We start from the raw sequence: 17,291 nt of genomic DNA on the forward strand, positions 1-17,291 counted from the left end.
TTGGCAACAGTGCCGTTATCTCAGCCGGTGCTACCCTGGCGAGGACTTAGCCGTTCTCCCTCACGCCAGAGGGATGCCGGAAACAGAAGCGCGTCACGAAGGCGGGGGAGGCGACGGGGACACGGAGCCGCATTTCGCCCCACAGCCTGCCCGCCTCCCCGCGGGCGCGGGCGTAGCCGTGAGGAGGCCGTGCTGTCTGACGGCTCTGTGTTTCCAGCGGCTGGCCACCTCTTCACTCGGGTGGTGATTTTTCTCTCTTCCCTCAAGCCCTCAGGGCCGCCGCTCGGCGTCACCGGGCTGGGAGAGCGCTGCAAGGTCGCCTTTAGCGGGGGAGCTGGGGCAGGACGGAGCCTGGTGTGGCCTGCTCCAAGTGGGTAAAAGTACTGCGGGCTGGGCGCTGCAAATGCAGGAGTGAAGCCACGACCCACTGCAGTACCCAGCGGCAACTGGTACAGCACGCCCATGGTGTGGGCAGTTCCCCCTCTAGAATGCCTGAAAATGGGATGATTACTAGTCTTCTACGTGGGCAGGGGGTAGGGGAGCATTCCGTGGGTCATCAGTCTTACTTTTTGCCATGCACAGGGTAAGATGTTTGGTATTGAAGATACTGTGAGGCTCCACCTTTGACAGAGACCAGATTCCTCAGCCTTGCCCTGTCAGAAAGCACAACTCTTGAATGGTGCCATTTTGTGAGTTTCCACAGGGGAGGAAACACAGGTCACCTTGCATCAGCCCCTTAGCAGCTGAGCATCAACTAGTGCCAGGGGACCTCCTATTTGCAGCTCTGTAGCATTCCACCTCTGCTGCCACTGCAGCATTTCCCACCGTCTCTGTTTCCCCGTGTGGTCTCACGGCGTCAACCCGCTGCTGTTGTTCTGGTGGCCTTGCACCTGCACGCCCCAGTACTGGTGTCAGGCTGGCTTCTGGTGGTAAATATGCTACTGCTGGCATGCACCATGCCTCCCTTCTGTTTTTGCCTCTCAGGTCTTGGTTTATAGCAGTGAAAACCAGGCACAGCGCACAGCCGAGCAGACAGCTGCCGCACCAGTTAACCCATAAGCGCTGCTGCCGTAACGCCCGGGCAGAGCCGTGACCACCGGCCGACAGGCCGACAATCCCTGCTGGCACCGTGGCTTTTCCTCAGGGCACGGTGGAAGGGGAGAAGCGAAATGGTGCAGCGCCCGGGCCCCGCTTCCCTCCCCACGCACACGTGTGAGGGTTAATTAGCAGACCCGTGGATAAAAGCTTCTGAGGGCGGCGGGTGGCCCCTGGACGCTACCGGGGGTGGGGGACAGTCCCACTGCCCGGCCGGCGGGCAGGCCCCGCCTGCCTCACGACCCCGCCTGCCTCACGACCCCGCCTCTCCGCGCCAGACGTCGGCAATGCCGAGCCACGCATCGGCTCCGCCCCCCCGCCGCACCGGCCCCTGTGCTTCCGCCGGGTCCCGGAAGCAGCTGCGGGGCGATGGCAGAGAAGGGCAGGGGGGCGGTGGAGCTGGAGCCAGCGAAGGAAGGCTGCAGCGAGCTGGACAGCGGTTTCGGGGAGCTGCTGAAAGAGGATGAGGTGGGGAAGGACCCCAGCTACGTGCTCTACAGGTAACGGCCGCGGCGGCGCCGACACCGACCGGCCGGGAGCGGGCCTCCCCGCGCCGCCGGCGCGGTGGCGGTGTGTCGCGTCGTGTCACGTCTCGTCACATCGTTCGTGGGGGGCGCGGGGTCGGGGCGCGGAGGCATTGAGTTGTTGACGTGTTCCGCGGCCGGGGGTCGGCGGTCGCGGCCGGGGCGGGGGCGCTTGGTGGTGTGGCGGAAGTCGCTGCGGGTGGGGTGGCGCGATGATGGCTTTCCTGTCCCGGGTTGCGTCACCGCTGGGTTTTGAAGCGGTTGCGTGCGTCAGGGTCTCCCTGCGGCGTTCGCGCGCCGGTCTGCGCGCGGGGCAGTAGCACCGTGACAGTAGTGCCCGCTGGGAACAAGGGCGTGTTGCTGGGCGTCGATTCGCTCGTGCAGCGCTTTGAGTGGCGTCTCGTGCTTTTTAGAAACGTTTAAAAAAAAAAAAAAAAAAAAGACAAACCCACGTATTTGCAGGGACAGGAAGAAGTGGGCAGATATTAAACCCATTATCCAAAGCGACGGACCGACCCCTGTCGTCCAGATCATCTACAGTGAAAAATGTAAGTTTTAAATACGTCGTGTGCTGAAAACTTAACGTGGTTGAGTTTGTATCTGTCCCCGGCACTGTTAAAGCAAGACCTCACGTTTTGGGTAATGTATTTTCCAGAGCAGCACTGGGAAGAAATTAGTTTAATGTTTATTGTGTTATTGTGGCTGTGTGTGATGTTTTCACCAAACACCACTGAGGTTGAATCTTCACCTGAGATATTAATAGCCAAAGCTTTATTTTAAAATCATACAGCTTAAGAGGTAATACAACAGACAGTCCGGTTCACACAGTATGGCATTTCTAGCCCACAAGTGGAAGAGAGTGTATAAAGCTACTGCATCTGGGGAAATTGTGGGTAAGCAGCAAGAAATTTTTCTGATTGTTTCATGTGTTACTTGGGTGGTGTATTTTTAAGATATTTTTGCAGCTTTTTGGTATACTAATATAATTTAGAAGATTCAATTAGCAATGCTGTCAGAGCAATACGTAGCTATCATTTTAAATACGTGTATTCAAAGTACACAAAATAGGAAGTAACTTGATTACCCCCTAATCAGGCGATTGTCTCATAGCCTTGGATAAGATGCTGTTATCTATTTAGTTGAAGATGTCTATGACTACTTCCGGGCTGTTGTGCAGCAGGATGAAAGAAGCGAAAGAGCTTTCAAGCTGACAGCAGATGCCATTGAGTTAAATGCTGCAAACTACACAGTATGGTAAGTTATAACTTTGTGATTATTTCTAGCATCGCTTGATTGCCAACTTCTTATGTCTTTAATAAATTTGTTAGTCTAATGAGGGCATGACTAGCTGAGTTTACACAGAGGAGTAGTGTAGCCTTACAGTGAGCTTATGAAGAAAGCCTTTGTTCAGTATTTTCCGTTTCTCATTTTGATTCAGTGGTTTTCATTCGTTTGGCTTTGAGAATATTATCAATCAAGGTCAGGATTAGCCACAGAAAGAACTTTGCCGTTTAAAATTAGATCACTTGCCTGATAACGTGGCTGTGGCAAAATGCTAAAGATGCCCTCACTTGACTTCAAGAAGAGACATAAAAGTATGATAGCTGCTATGTCCTACTAAATAGTTATATACTTACTAAATAGTGCATTTTAGAATATCTGCCAGGTTAATGTGCAGTTAGGTAATGAATAAACAGTGAGGTTTTGATATTTGGAGTAGGGCCATTTAACTCATGAATGCTAACAGGTACCTCTTGTACGTCTATTCCCCTACATGCATAAAATCAGAAAGTTTATATTGTTTTAAGCACATAAGTCATAGTTTCTGCGATAAGATCAGTGCGGGTAGACAGAGGTCAATTTGAAGCAAGATTGCTGTGATCTTTGATAACATGCTGTTGTAAACAGTTGTATTCCAGTTCTCCACTCTTCAATAACTGAATGGCCTTTACCAGAACTGGATACTGGTTTAGTTTTTTGCACTTTTTTAACTCAATATCTACTAGAAGAACTGTGAACAAAAGTTCTATGTTCTCCTCTGTGAATTTTAGGAAAGTCCTGTTGCAGTGTTCGAATGCTTGACTTTTATACAGGTATTTCAGGAGAGTCCTCCTGCAGTCTTTGGGAAAGGATCTCTATGAGGAACTTCAGTATATTACAACTATCATTGAAGATCAGCCAAAGAACTACCAAGTCTGGTAAAATCATGTTTTCTTTTCAGTTCTTAAATTTTTTGCGTATGATTTTTGTTTTGTACATTGTCTAGAACAAGTTGTGATCACTGATCCACAAGGTTGTTAAGAGTTGCTTCCTGTGTCTACTGCATTGGCAGTAGTGGAGGAGTTAAATGGAGTCGCATCAGTATCACTGCCAAAGTCCTCTTTAGCAGTTTGTTCTAAACATGTGATTATGATATGCTTAAAAGGTCTTGTTTTCTTTTAATTTCAATTTTCAAACTGTCAAAATTTTGACATCAAAAAAAAAGATTTATGAAAAGACAAACAAAAAAACAAATAGAAATGAGTGGGTTTTCTTTCATTGGCCTTGGGAGTTTGCTTACCTGTTGTTGGGTTCTTTGCAACAATATGTGAATGGGAATAGGTGAAACAGCAATGCCGGTTTTTGTAGAGAAATTATGTAGTACTAGAAAATTTTATTCTGCTGAAGACTCTGGCCATGAGGTTAAAACATGTTACTTCAAGTAAACATAACTTGCCTAAAAGGAGGTGATTGGCCAATGTGTATGTGCAGTTAGAATTTGTTATAAGTTTGCATCATATATTTCTCAGAGCCAGTAATTTGCAGTATTTAACTACTGGGTTTTTTTCTAAGTAGTTGCTGTATGCTGTTTCGCTACAGAACACGTGTTCACAAAAAAATTTTTAGGCTATTCTAAAAATAGTTTCCTCTACCTATCATCAGGCATCACAGACGGTTGTTGGTGGAGTGGCTGCAGGATCCATCCCAAGAGCTTGACTTTGTAGCTGACATTCTTAATCAAGATGCCAAAAATTACCATGCATGGCAACACAGACAATGGGTTATTCAGGTATTGTATCCACAGAACACAAAGTCACAAAATAACCTGCTCAGGATGTAGAGTTTTGCTTCTTAAATGCAATCTGAATTGCATTTGGCACTTAAGGCTGAAGGGTGGAAAACAATTGCATTTTAATGTGTAGTAGAGGTTAGCTATAGACTTGCCTTTTAGGAATTGAGTTCAAAAAGGTCTGGTTTTGACTGCATACTCTTATGTGTGTGAATTTAATGATGAGCTAATACCATTGCGGGCAACTGAATACTGTAGCATGTTCATAGTGTACTTCCTTATTTTTCTTTGAACTTTGTGTTGATATCTTTAAAAAAGTATCAGTACCTAATGTTCAGAGAACTTAGGAGCAAGGAAAATATGTCTTAAAAAATACAAACTTTTGATTGTGATATTCTCTCTTCCTTCCGTTTCCATAGGAGTTCAAATTATGGGACAATGAACTGGAATATGTAGACCAGCTTTTGAGGGAAGATGTGAGAAACAACTCTGTTTGGAACCAACGATACTTCGTAATTTTCAACACCACCGGCTACGATGATCCAGCAGTCCTAGACAGAGAAGTTCAGTTAGTAATGTTGTTCATGCTAACATGAAGCACTCTTCATTATGTGAGAGCAAAGGAATAGTTTGAAGAAGGTCCATGTGGGCTTGTCTTTCCTATTATAATGCAGTTTTTGGACTCGCTCTCAGGGAGAGCAGATCAAGTCTTAGTGCATATAGAATCATAGGGCTGGAAGGGACCTCTGGAGATCATCTAGTCCAACCCCCCTGCCAGAGCAAGTTCACCTAGAGCAGGTTGCACAAGAACGCGTCCAGGCGGGTTTTGAATGTCTCCAGAGACGGAGACTCCACCACCTCTCTGGGCAGCCTGTTCCAGTATTCTGCCACCCTCAAAGTAAGGACGTTCCTCCTCATGTTTAGGTGGAACTTCCTATGTTCAAGTTTGTGCCCATTATCTTTTGTCCTGTCGCTGGGCACCACTGAAAAGAGCCTGGCCTCATCCTCCCAACACCCCCACTTTAAGTATTTATAAGTGTTGATAAGATCCCCCCTCAGCCGTCTTTTTTCCAGACTGAAGAGACCCAAGTCCTTCAGCCTTTCTTCATAAGAGAGGTGTTCCAGTCCCCTAATCATCTTGGTAGCCCTTTGCTGCACCCTCTCCAGCAGTTCCCTGTCCTTCTTGAACCAGGGAGCCCAGAACTGGACACAGTACTCCAGGTGCGGCCTCACCAGGGCAGAGTAGAGGGGGAGGATGACCTCCCTCGACCTCCTGGCCACACTCTTCTTGAGGCACCCCAGAATGCCATTGGCCTCTTGGCCACGAAGGCACATTGCTGGCTCATGGTCATCCTGTTGTCCACCAGGACTCCCAGGTCTCTTTCCACAGAGCTGCTCTCCAGCAGGTCAGCCCCCAACCTGTACTGGTGCAGGGGGTTATTCCTCCCCAGGTGCAGCACCCTACACTTGCCCTTGTTGAATTTCATAAGGTTCCTCTCTGCCCAACTCTCCAGCCTGTCCAGGTCTCTCTGTATGGTGGCACAGCCTTCTGCTGTGTCAGGCACCCCTCCCAGCTTTGTGTCATCAGCGAACTTGCTGAGGGTGCACTCTATCCCCTCATCCAGGTCATTGATGAATATATTGAACAGGACTGGACCCAGTACTGACCCCTGGGGAACACCACTCATCACTGACCTCCAAGTAGACTCTGTGCCCCTAATCAAGACCCTCTGAGCTCTGTCTTTCAACCAGTTATCTATCCACCTTACTGTCCATTCATCTAATCCACACTTCCTAAGCGTTCCTATGAGGATGCTGTGGGGAGACAGTGTCAAATGCCTTGCTGAAGTCAAGGTAGACAACATCTGCCACCCTCCCCTCATCTATCCATCTAGTCATTCCATCATAGAAGACTATCAGGTTAGTCAGACATCATTTCCCCTTGGTGAATCCATGTTGAGTACTTCTGATAGCTTTCTTTTCCTCCACATGCCTTGAGATGACTCCCAGAACGAGCTATTCCATCATCTTTCCAGGGATGGAGATGAGGCTGACCGGCCTGTAGTTCCCCAGCTCCTCCTTCTTGCCTTTTTTGAAGACTGGAGTGACGTTGGCTTTCCTCCAGTCCTCAGGCACCTTGCCTGTTCTCCAGGATCTTTCAAAGATGTTGGAGAGCGGCCCAGCAATGACTTCCACCAGCTCCCTCAGCACTCTCGGGTGCATCCCATCGGGGCCGATGGACTTGCAAATATCTAACTGACCTAATTGTTTCCTCACTTGATCCTCCTCAACCCAAGGGAAGTCTTCCTCTTTCCCCGTTACTTTCTCCAAAATCTGGGACTCCTGAGGGCTGGGCTGAGCAGTAAAGACCGAAGCAAAGAAGGCATTCAGTAACTCCACCTTCTCCGCATCCTCAGTCACCATGGCTCCTGTCTCATTGCTATCAGTGCCCGCAACTTCTCTGGTCTTCCTTTAGGTTCCAATATACTTGTAGAAGCCCTTCCTGTTGAGCTTGACATCCCTGGCCAGGTGTAATTCCAACGCAGCCTTGGCTTTCCTTGTTTCATCCCTGCATGCTCTGGTGGCATTCTTGTAATCCTCCCAAGGGGTCAGTCCCTTCTTCCACTTATTGTAGACTTCCTTCTTCCACTTGAGCTTTTCCAGAAGCTCCTTGCTCAACCATGCAGGGTTGTGTTTACATATAGATGTGTTCAGTACCACTGACTTGTTGAGTAGTACTGAAGCAAGCTATGCTCACCCTGGCCAAGCTGTTCTCTTGAACCTGTCTTCCTACCCTGCTGTTTATTCAAAACTTTTGGTTTTTTTATAGTCAACTAGCTATAGCGGAATAACCTGCAAAAAGTCTGTGACACTGGAAGCACATAAGTTGTGCTGTTCATTAGTATCTTGCATCCTACCCCTAGAGCTTGGAAGGAGAGGCACTCTGTGTTGCACTAAACTGCTATTTTAGTAGTACAGTAGCGACAATGATTTAAAAATAACATGGACATGGATTGTACGAAGAGGAATTGCCTTTTGTGAGGAATTTGATGCAGCTGGAAAAAGAAAGGAGCTTTCAGGGGTATGTGGTCAGCACAAAAGCAACTAACTGAGTGAGTTTTGAGGAAAGTGATCTTTGAAAGCTGTTTCAGAGTGATGTGTTTGTAACTGAAGACAAACTGGGTTTATAGCCATTTATTTCACTACTGATGGTGGTAAGGGAAGCCTCCTTCTATGGTTTTCAACTCTCAGACTGCTGATCAGGGTTGATGATTATGAGAAGACGTTTGTCTAAAGTGAAGAAGCAATAAAAAGAACGTACTGCAATTTTTCTGAGTTATTCTTTAGAAGAAAGGCTGAGTCTCTGAATAGGTCCATTGGTACATTGTTCATAGAGGATCCCAGCCCCCACCACCTTTCATTGCCCTTGCAATTGTCTTTGCAAACTGCAGTAACTCGTACTTTTCTTTCAGTTTATAACTTTCTTGCAGATTAATAAATCTGCACCATTTCCACGACTTAGGCTTGGATATTTGCAGCTTTCTGTCTCCAGAGGTTAGATCTGACATCCTCCCTTGATCTGTTTATACGTGCTGCTATGTTCAGCATAATTGTATACCGTCTTAAGAATCAGACTGTCCAAGGTTAACACTTCCCAGGTGTTGTTGTAGAACTGTTGTTGGGCTGCTTGTTGCTTGATAAACTTGGTCTTTGTCATAGTGACTGCAGAAGGTTAAAAAAGGTTTAGGGTTGGTTTGAGGTATTTTTTCAGTATAGAACTTTTTAATCAGTGTCCGCTGTCTCTGAAAATAAGCTGAATGCCTAGTTATACTGGGGAAGGGCAGAAGGTAAAGCTTGTTTTGTGAACATGAAATGTGGCTTTGTGACTGTATGGCAGGTGCCTCTTGTTGCTTTGCTTCTAGAGGAGTTGCCTAACTACTGCTTTAAAAGAATTGCTGCAGAAGGCTGTGTGAGCTGAAAGGTCAACCTCTGCCTTTCTGTGTGTTTGCTCAAGTGCAGCCTCATGAAAAAAGTTCTGCAAATAGGTACAGAACATACCATACGCAGTCATAGTAACATAGCTCACCCTGGGCTTCGATTACTCTAGCCTTTTCGGTCCCTTGCCATTTCTAAGTGTTAAGACACAAGTTATTCCGTTAGCATACTGGGAGAGTATGTTGTTTCTTAATTGGCTGTGATGACAGTCAACATGGCTTCACTAGGGGCAAATGGTGCCAGATAAATTTGGTGGCTTTTATGATGGCATTACAGTATTGGTGAATAAGGGAAGAGCAACTGATGTCATCTCCCTGGACTTGTGCAAAGTACTTGACACTGTCCTGCACAATGTACTTGTCTCTAAATTGGAGTGATGTGGATTTGACAGATGGACCACTCAGATGATAAGGACTTGGCTGGATGGCAGCACTTAAAGAGTTGCAATGAATGGCTCTGTGTCCAAGTGGTGAGCAGTGATGAGTGGTGTTCCTCAGGGGTTAGTACTGGGATCAGTGCTGCTTAACAAATTTGTTGGCAATGCGGACAGTGGGATTGAGTGCACCCTCCGCAAGTTTGCTGACGACACCAAGTTGTGTGATGTGGTCGACATGCTGGAGGGAAGGGATGCCATCCAGAGGGACCTGGACAGGCTTGAGGTGGGTCCATGGAAACCTCATGAAGTTCAGCCAGGCCAAGTGCAAGGTCCTGCACCTGAGTCATGGCAATCCCAAGCACAAACGTAGTGTTGGGTGAAGAATGGCTTGAGAGCAGCTCTGAGGAGAAGGACTTGAGGGTGTTCGTTGATGAGAAGCTCAACATGAGCTGACAGTGTGCGTTTGCAGCCCAGAAAGCCAACAGCATCCTGGGCTGCATCAAAAGAAGTACGGCCAGCAGGACAAGGGATATGATTCTGCCCCTCTACTCTGCCCTGGTGAGATCCCACCTGGAGTACTGCATCCAGCTTTGGAGCCCCCAACATAAGAGAGAGATGGATCTGTTGGAGTCCAGAGGAAGGCCATGAAGATGCTCAGAGGGCTGGGAACCTCTCCTGTGAAGAGAGGCTGAGAGAGTTGATCTTGTTCAGCCTGGAGAAGAGAAGGCTCCGGGGAGACCTTATAGTGGCCTTTCAGTACCTAAAGGGGGCCTACAGGAGAGATGGAGAGGGACTCTTTATGAATGAGTGTAGTGATAGGATGAGGGGTAATGGCTTTAAACTGAAAGAGAGTAGGTTTAGATTGGATGTTAGGAAGAAATTCTTTACTGTGAGGGTGGTGAGACACTGTAACATGTTGCCCAGGGAAGTTGTGGGTGCCCCATCCCTGGAAGTGTTCAAGGCCAGGTTGGATGAGGCTTTGAGCAGCCTGGTCTAGTGGGAGGTGTCCCTGCCCATGGCAGGGGGGTTGGAACTAAATGATCTTTAAGGTCACTTCCAACTCTAACCATTCTATGGTTATTGCTCATAATTTTGAGAACTGTTTCATTATTGTATAAAATGCAGCAAATGGAACACTTCAGAATTTCAAACTGTTCTCAGAGTGTTTGCCTTTCTGAGACTTGCAGTGATTATATTATGAGGTGTTTTTGATCTATGACCCAGTTGAGATGATCTTCAAAAAGGCTCTGAAATATAGACTAGAGGGATGTATTTGGGAGTGTCTGAGCACAGTTAGGTAATTTCTAACTGCATTGTTAGTGGTTGCATTCATGACCTGTTATCTTTTTCTCACAGATACACTCTTGAGACGATCACAGCAGTGCCACATAATGAGAGCGCTTGGAACTACTTAAAAGGGTGAGGCATCCTTCTCTGTGGGGCAGAGAATATCTGTAGAAGGGTCTTAAGCCTAACCCTTAACTGAAAAGAGCTTGTTGCTGTTCATCCTAGTGTTGTGTGCTTAAGCAGGCAGGCAAAAACCTTCGCAAGGGGTCAATATATTAACCTAATTTCTCTATAACTTTCCATTAAGTTTCTGGCCCTGTTCTTGTGGGAGGATTGCAAGTACTTCTCATGCTTTTAAAAAACTGAGCCATAATGTTACTGGTTCAAAAGCATAGATTAGAAAGTAATGAGCATGCTTTCAGTCTAATTTCTGTTCAGTTGAGCATAACTATACTAGGTGACTACAACATTAAGCTGTATTATTGCTGGATGCTTCTCACTTTCTGCCTTACTATTTCAAAACTGATCTCCTGTCATGGTTTAACCCCAGTCAGCAGATAGGATCACGCAGCTGCTCACTTAATGCCCCTGGTTGGGATTGGGGAGGGAATCAGAGAAGTAAAAGTGAGGAAACTTGTGGGTTGAGATACAGATAGGTTAAGTAAAGCAAAAGCTGCGTGCACAAGCAATGCAAAACAAGGAATTCATTCAGTACTTCCGTTGGTAGGCAGGTGCTTAGCCATCTCCAGGAAAGCAGCACTCCATCATGCGTAGTTACTTAGGAAAATAAATGCTGTAACTTCAAATGTTTCCCCCTTGCTGCTTCTTCCCCTAGCTTTATATACTGAGCATGATGTCATATGGTGTGGAATATTCCTTTGGTCAGTTGGGGTCAGCTGTCCTGGCTGTGTCTCCTCCCAACTTCTTGTGCCCCCCACTCAGCCTGATTGCTGGCAGGGCAGTATAAGGAGCAGAAAAAGCCTTGAGTGCTTATCAACAACTAAAATCACCAGTGCACTATCAAAGGTATTTCTCATCCCACATCCAAAATACAGCACAATACCAGCTGCTGTAAAAAAATTAACTGTACCTCAACTGAAACCACAACATCTCCAAATAAAGGAGTCATAACAAAAATGTAATTCTTCATGCCATATTTCCCAGTGTTATATTTCAAGCCTATTAACCTCTGTTCTAGGATTCTACAGGATCGTGGTCTTTCTAAGTATCCAAATCTGTTAGAGCAACTGTTGAATTTACAGCCTAGCCACAGTTCACCCTATCTGCTTGCCTTTCTTGTGGACTTATATGAAGATATGCTTGAAAACCAGTGTGATAACAAGGAGGAAACACTAAACAAGGCATTGGAGGTAGGTTTTGAGAGCTTGGCTTTGTTTCTTAGGGATGCCATCTATTGCTCTCTTGTTTTATATCCTGACAAAATGGGATTGATTTTCATAAATAGAACAGGTTACTTGTTAATCACAGGAGCTCTATAAAGACTTGAAAGCCAGATAATAACAAGGGTCTTGAGAATTTATCTATAAATAATAACTTGCCAGTTAGAAAATTGCTGTAAGTTTTCTTCACCTGGTAAAAAAGGAAGGTTTCTAATATTGCCTGCAAAAGAAAGGAGATGCTTGTGCAATCAAGGTTTCCAATGCTAACTTTGTAGCCTGAACTCACTTTCTTCTCTGAGGGTTGGTGGATCTTGTTTTCAGAGTATCTGTATCTAAATAGAATCTCAAGCTCCCTTTGCATGTCTTAGTTCTTTCTAAGAAAGCTACAGAATTAGCTTAAAGGCCAGCAGGCACTGGGAGCATTAGTAAGAAATGTCAGGCATCGTTTCCTACAGAGAATAAGTGACTTCTAGTAATGTTGTGTATCTCCCTGTACTTCATATTCAGGGAACTCCTTACTGTGGTTTGCAGTGTAGTTTTGACAAGAACACTTTTCACTCACTGTGGGACAGACTGGAACTCAGTGTAATTAGAGCTGCAGTTCTTCCCTGGAGTCTCGGTGTTCCAACAGCGTTCTTCCTCAATATTTTTCCTTTGTGTTCCAGGACCAGAGTGTAAATAAGTGCAGTTTTACTTCACAGATTCATGTCCCTTTAGACTATTTCATTGAGTTTGACTTCATCTGTTTAGGCATTGAAACTCCTATTCCTGAACTCTGGTTCACTAAGTAAGGCAACATCATCTGCATAATAAAAGGGAATTGACTAGAACCTTTGTAGACAGTGTTCATACCATATAAGCTTACATAGCGCGTCCTGTGAGTCGGGTTGACTTCTGCTGTGCCTCAGTGCTCACACAGATCAAAATAAAACAAAAATCAGAAGATATAGAAGTACGTGTATAGCACCAGCTCTAACACATTGTGAGAGAAGGTTACTGACTTGCATGGAGAATCCTTTTGGGACAGTCTGCTAAGAGAAAAACCATTAAAAAAATATCTCCTGTCAGTCTGTCAGGACTACTGAAGATTCGAGCAGGATGTTGCCCCACTGTTTTGAATGAAGTCACGTACAGCCTACTGGATCACTAAAAGACAGTCAGGCTTTTCAGGAATTCACCAGTGCCCTGCAGTATACTGCAGGCTGCATAGGCTGGGGTAGATGATGAGTGGTAGGCACGGAAAGGAGTCACAGGGAAGCCGTTGCAACTGAAATAGGACTGAAGAGATTTCTGTGCGGTGTCACATTGGTTGACTACTGGTTGGAGCAGAGATCGCTTTGAGGTCATTGGACAGTTGCAAATCTGGTGAATAAAACAAATGTTGTTGCTGAGGAAGGTGTTTCTAATACTGGCTGAACCACATCTTGTATGCATTTTATAAAGATAATAAGGTTTCCGTAAGCTTTTGATTATAACACTACAATCTCTCAATTTTCTTTCATAGCTTTGTGAAATTCTGGCTAAAGAAAAAGACACCATCCGAAAGGAATACTGGAGATACATTGGAAGGTATCTTAAGAACAAGCACAGCTCAGGCACTGAACACACCATGCTGACTGACAAGCAGCAGTAGCTGAACGCATAGGAAGAAAACAGCGTTAAGCTCTCAAGCTATTCTAAAGCAGTACTAAGTAGGGTCATCAACTAGTTTAAAATCCAGTGTAGTATTCAGCTGGTGAAGAGGTATTGCAATGAAAGAAGAGTGCAGTGCTGTATAGTCTCAGGTTGTGCTGCTGACAATAGCTGTAGGAGCAGTCAAAAAATAAATTAAGGCTTAATTATTGAAATGTACCAAAAAAAGGGTTTATTTCCTAATAATGAATACATATACCTATGTATAGGTACATAGGTATAGCTATATCTACTCTTTAGCTACATAGCCACATAGATACATATATATACCTACATAGGTATGTAGGTAAACTGTACCTACTATTTATAAAGTACTAAACCAATTTCTGATGCCCTGGCTTATCCATTCATGGTTCCTAACACAGTCACATCAGATGCAGTAATGACTGCAGGTAACTTAAGCTAGTGGATATGAAATAACCTACTTGTGGTTAGCGCAAGCAGGAGCTGCAGTTGTTGCCTTAGTGGGAGCAGCTATGCAACACTGACAGCACAAGCTATGCAGCTAACACCAAGTGTCATTTTAAAGCATTTTTATGAAATATTTTAGTTTCTTCTAGTCTTCAGATGCACATAGTCTACTCTTCTCAAATGCTAATAGAGATAAAAATAACATCCCCCTTTTAGGGATATTAGATTCTATTGTGTTGAGGTGTCTTTTGCACTGGTGTATTCTCATCCCAGAAACTTTCCATACGCTTGATGTATTCATTGGAGCCTTGAATTCTTACCTGCACAGTCAGAAAAAATGCTTTGAGGACCCTAGATGATCTTCTTAGTTTTTTCTTGGAGTTCTGTTCACATGACTGAAAATCTGAATTATTGGTTTTTTCTTCACCCTTTGTAACCAGACCAAACTGAAGTCATAGGTCAGAAGAGATTATAACTAACTAGTTATGTTATAGACCTTCACTGAACTGGAAGGAAAGGAGTGGTTTTATTGGGGACCTATTCCCATTAAATGTCTTAACCTTGTTGCTCCTACAGGCTTTTCATACCTTTTCCACGCATATATTCAGCCAAGAAGTATTTTCCTCCCCTTTGTGAAAGATAGAGCGTATCTGCAGTGCAGAACTGCAAAGGATGTGTATACCTGCACAAGAAAACTGCTGCATCTGCTCTGTTTTCAGTAAATGACCGTTGTAAACTGTGTTCTTCACATAGACTGCTTGGCTGATCTGAAATATTTTTTTTGAGAAGATCATAATGGGAACAAATAAATACTAGTATTCATAATAGGAAGTCTTTCAGACACTAAACATCAAAAGCTGCTGCTGTAATTAAACCATAGTGGAGATTATTTTAAATGCTTGAAATATGTTAATTCAATGCGTTCTTTAAATTTAAAACAACTCATGGGGGGTGCAATCACTATGTGAAAGCTATGTAATTCGTTTTAATATTTTTACTGTTTTCTCTGCGGTAGAGAAAACATTTTTATAGTGACACACAAACATTTAAAATGGACAAGAACTTCAAACTTTTGGAGATTTTTTTTTACCTGCTTTTTTCTTTTTACTTTACACAAGCATAGTGATACTCCAAAGATAATGCCACTCCTGAGCTAAGTTTACTAATGAAGGAATAACCAGATATGTACTATAACAGGAAATATCTCATCTCATGTAAAACAAATGTTTGACCAAACAAATCATGCAAATCCTAAGAAAAAACCATTCTGGAGACTAGAGTCCATTTAAAAAAAAAGTCGTTATGTTTTAACAGAAATGTTTTGGGTTTTTTTAAATGTTTATTTTACTATTATGTTTTAGCAGAAATGTTCATTTTCTTCTTTCAAATGCTTATGTTTACTATTATTTGGGTTGCAAGGAAGCTCTAAACTCCTCTTCAAAAGGCATCTCAGTTCTGTGGTAGTGAGCCATACTCAGAAATACCGAGTTGTGAGAGCTGGGAAAATGACAGGCTGCCCAGCCAGGTTGCAACTGCAGCTACCAACCCTTTAATTTTAAAAATATGCCTGAGACAGAATCTTTCTCGCAGAAGTGGGAGCTTGACGAAGTGTATGCGTCATAGAGAAAAGGGCCTTACAATAGGAAGTGTTAAATGATGTATAGGAATTGGTACTGACTAACAAAGTTCAGGGGAAGCACCAAGCTGATTTGTTCTAAGGGTTCATCTGTACAAGAAAACTTCCTGTTGTTACTGATTGTGTGTAGTGATGGGACTCCTGTGTACAATTTTATTACTGAAGAGCTGTGCCTAAATGGAAAACTGTATTGGTACGAATGTCCCTTGTAAATCAATGTAATTGGAATATTCAGTGGAGTATGGAGAATTATTAAAGCATGTGAAATAATTTCCTATGCCTGCTTTCATCAGAGGCTGATGTTCTTACCTTGGTCTAGCTGTGTCTGTCTGTCTAAGCTGTTACGGACTTCCACCTTATTGTCTCTGCAACTTGGCTGACAAAACAGCCCCCAAGTCCTTCCTAATCTATTCAGTACAAAACGACCTCAGCTAGCACATAATGCTCTATCAGTTGCTGTCTGGCTGTGCTGAGACAGATTAGGAGCGTGCTGCTCAGCTGGACCTCATGTGGGAGCAGTATCCTGCAGCAGGGAAGCAGTGAGGTTTCTAATCGCTCCTGACATGTGAAACGCTTCTGTCCGGGAGGTAATTCATGCAGTGCAGTGGTGACAAGGGGCATATGGAGACCTGGGCCCCTACAAGAGCACAAAAAGCCTTGAAGCTCCTCTGGCTTTTAGAACAAAGGGGTAAGGGAACAATATTAAGTGATGGTGCAGAGTCATCCCTTGTGGGCTCACATGAAGGCTTTGCAAATGCCTATGTGCAAGTTCAAAATTGGCAGGGGAGACAGTGCAGGTCTGGTTTTCTTGTACACACAAATGGAAAGAGAATATTGACAGCTGGAGACATGTGTCTCAGATGTTGTCCCAGATATGGCGTGGTGAATACAATAATATGAAGAATGCTCTTCAGCCTCGCTTGTGCCCTTTTTTGAACATCAGTGCCTTCTGCCACCTTACTGATATTGTGGGATAAGGTGTATGCCTTGCACTTTCTATTCCGAGTCTGGTTTTAGTTGGTGATTACCCCTGTGACTTTTGGGTTGGCAGCAGGTTTCCCTAGTGTATCTTCTGCTTAAGACAGACTGTTTTGGAAAATTTTGGTAAGACGATGTTTGACTGAGTTTTGGCAAGCCTGTTAATGTGTCAGTATGGCAATTTACTTCTCCCCAGGTGTAAAATATCCTTCAGTATTTAATTTTTCTTGTAAATAACCATCTCTATGAAATATTCCAAGCTGAAAACATTTACTCTTCTTTTAAGGCTGTACTGTCAAGCTTTTGATACAATATATTCTAACAGCAAAGGGTAAAAAAATTGCATTTGAATGTAAAAAATATATTATTTTTGTCCTATAACAGGTCCTTTCCAGAATCCCTGGCAGTCTGGACTGGTCTGTGTAATTCTGGTCATGAATAACATTGCCATTTTAAAGTACTCTGTGTACATTTACATGATTACACTCTATGGATGAAATGGATGAAATCTGAAGCAGACAATAGAAATCTCTAAAGCAGACAATCATTTGTTTTCCTCCACAATATGTTATCTTATGCCTAAGTGTTCAAATAGGGATGATCTGTACCTAGCAGAAGTCACAGTGTAGAAGTGACACGGTCATTTTCTCTATTCATCCCTTCTCTGCTCTTAGCATCGTTTTATCTTAATGCATCACTTAGCTTAAGAACATACACCCCTTGACACAAGACTTTTTGAAAATTAGGAGCCTATTCCTGCACTGGAAGCGGTACTGTTGACACTGTTGACGGAGGAACAGCGCCTCCCTGTGCCTGCTCTGAAAAGAATACCTTACCTTCTGCCTTG

At 44.2% G+C, this 17,291-nt stretch overlaps 1 protein-coding gene across 3 annotated transcripts; it reads left to right on the forward strand.

Annotated features, from left to right (window-relative positions):
* The first annotated feature begins 1,420 nt into the window (after positions 1-1,420).
* Positions 1,421-17,291, forward strand: FNTA (farnesyltransferase, CAAX box, alpha). 3 transcript variants are annotated; one of them, XM_054186897.1, is made up of 10 exons: positions 1,421-1,595; positions 2,082-2,167; positions 2,759-2,873; positions 3,713-3,817; positions 4,542-4,668; positions 5,088-5,236; positions 10,397-10,459; positions 11,526-11,697; positions 13,232-13,296; positions 16,829-17,291. In XM_054186897.1, the coding sequence occupies exons 1-10, from the start codon at positions 1,465-1,467 to the stop codon at positions 16,884-16,886; spliced, it is 1,071 nt and encodes a 356-aa protein (XP_054042872.1). In that variant the 5' UTR covers positions 1,421-1,464; the 3' UTR covers positions 16,887-17,291. The 3 variants fall into 3 exon arrangements, with proteins under 3 accessions (XP_054042872.1, XP_054042870.1, XP_054042871.1); XM_054186895.1 differs by lacking the exon at positions 16,829-17,291 and adding an exon at positions 14,407-15,743; XM_054186896.1 differs by lacking the exon at positions 16,829-17,291 and having other exon boundaries at positions 1,422-1,595; positions 13,232-15,743.

This window comes from Rissa tridactyla, chromosome Z (assembly GCF_028500815.1).
Source record: "Rissa tridactyla isolate bRisTri1 chromosome Z, bRisTri1.patW.cur.20221130, whole genome shotgun sequence".
Classification (NCBI taxonomy): Eukaryota; Metazoa; Chordata; class Aves; order Charadriiformes; family Laridae; genus Rissa; species Rissa tridactyla.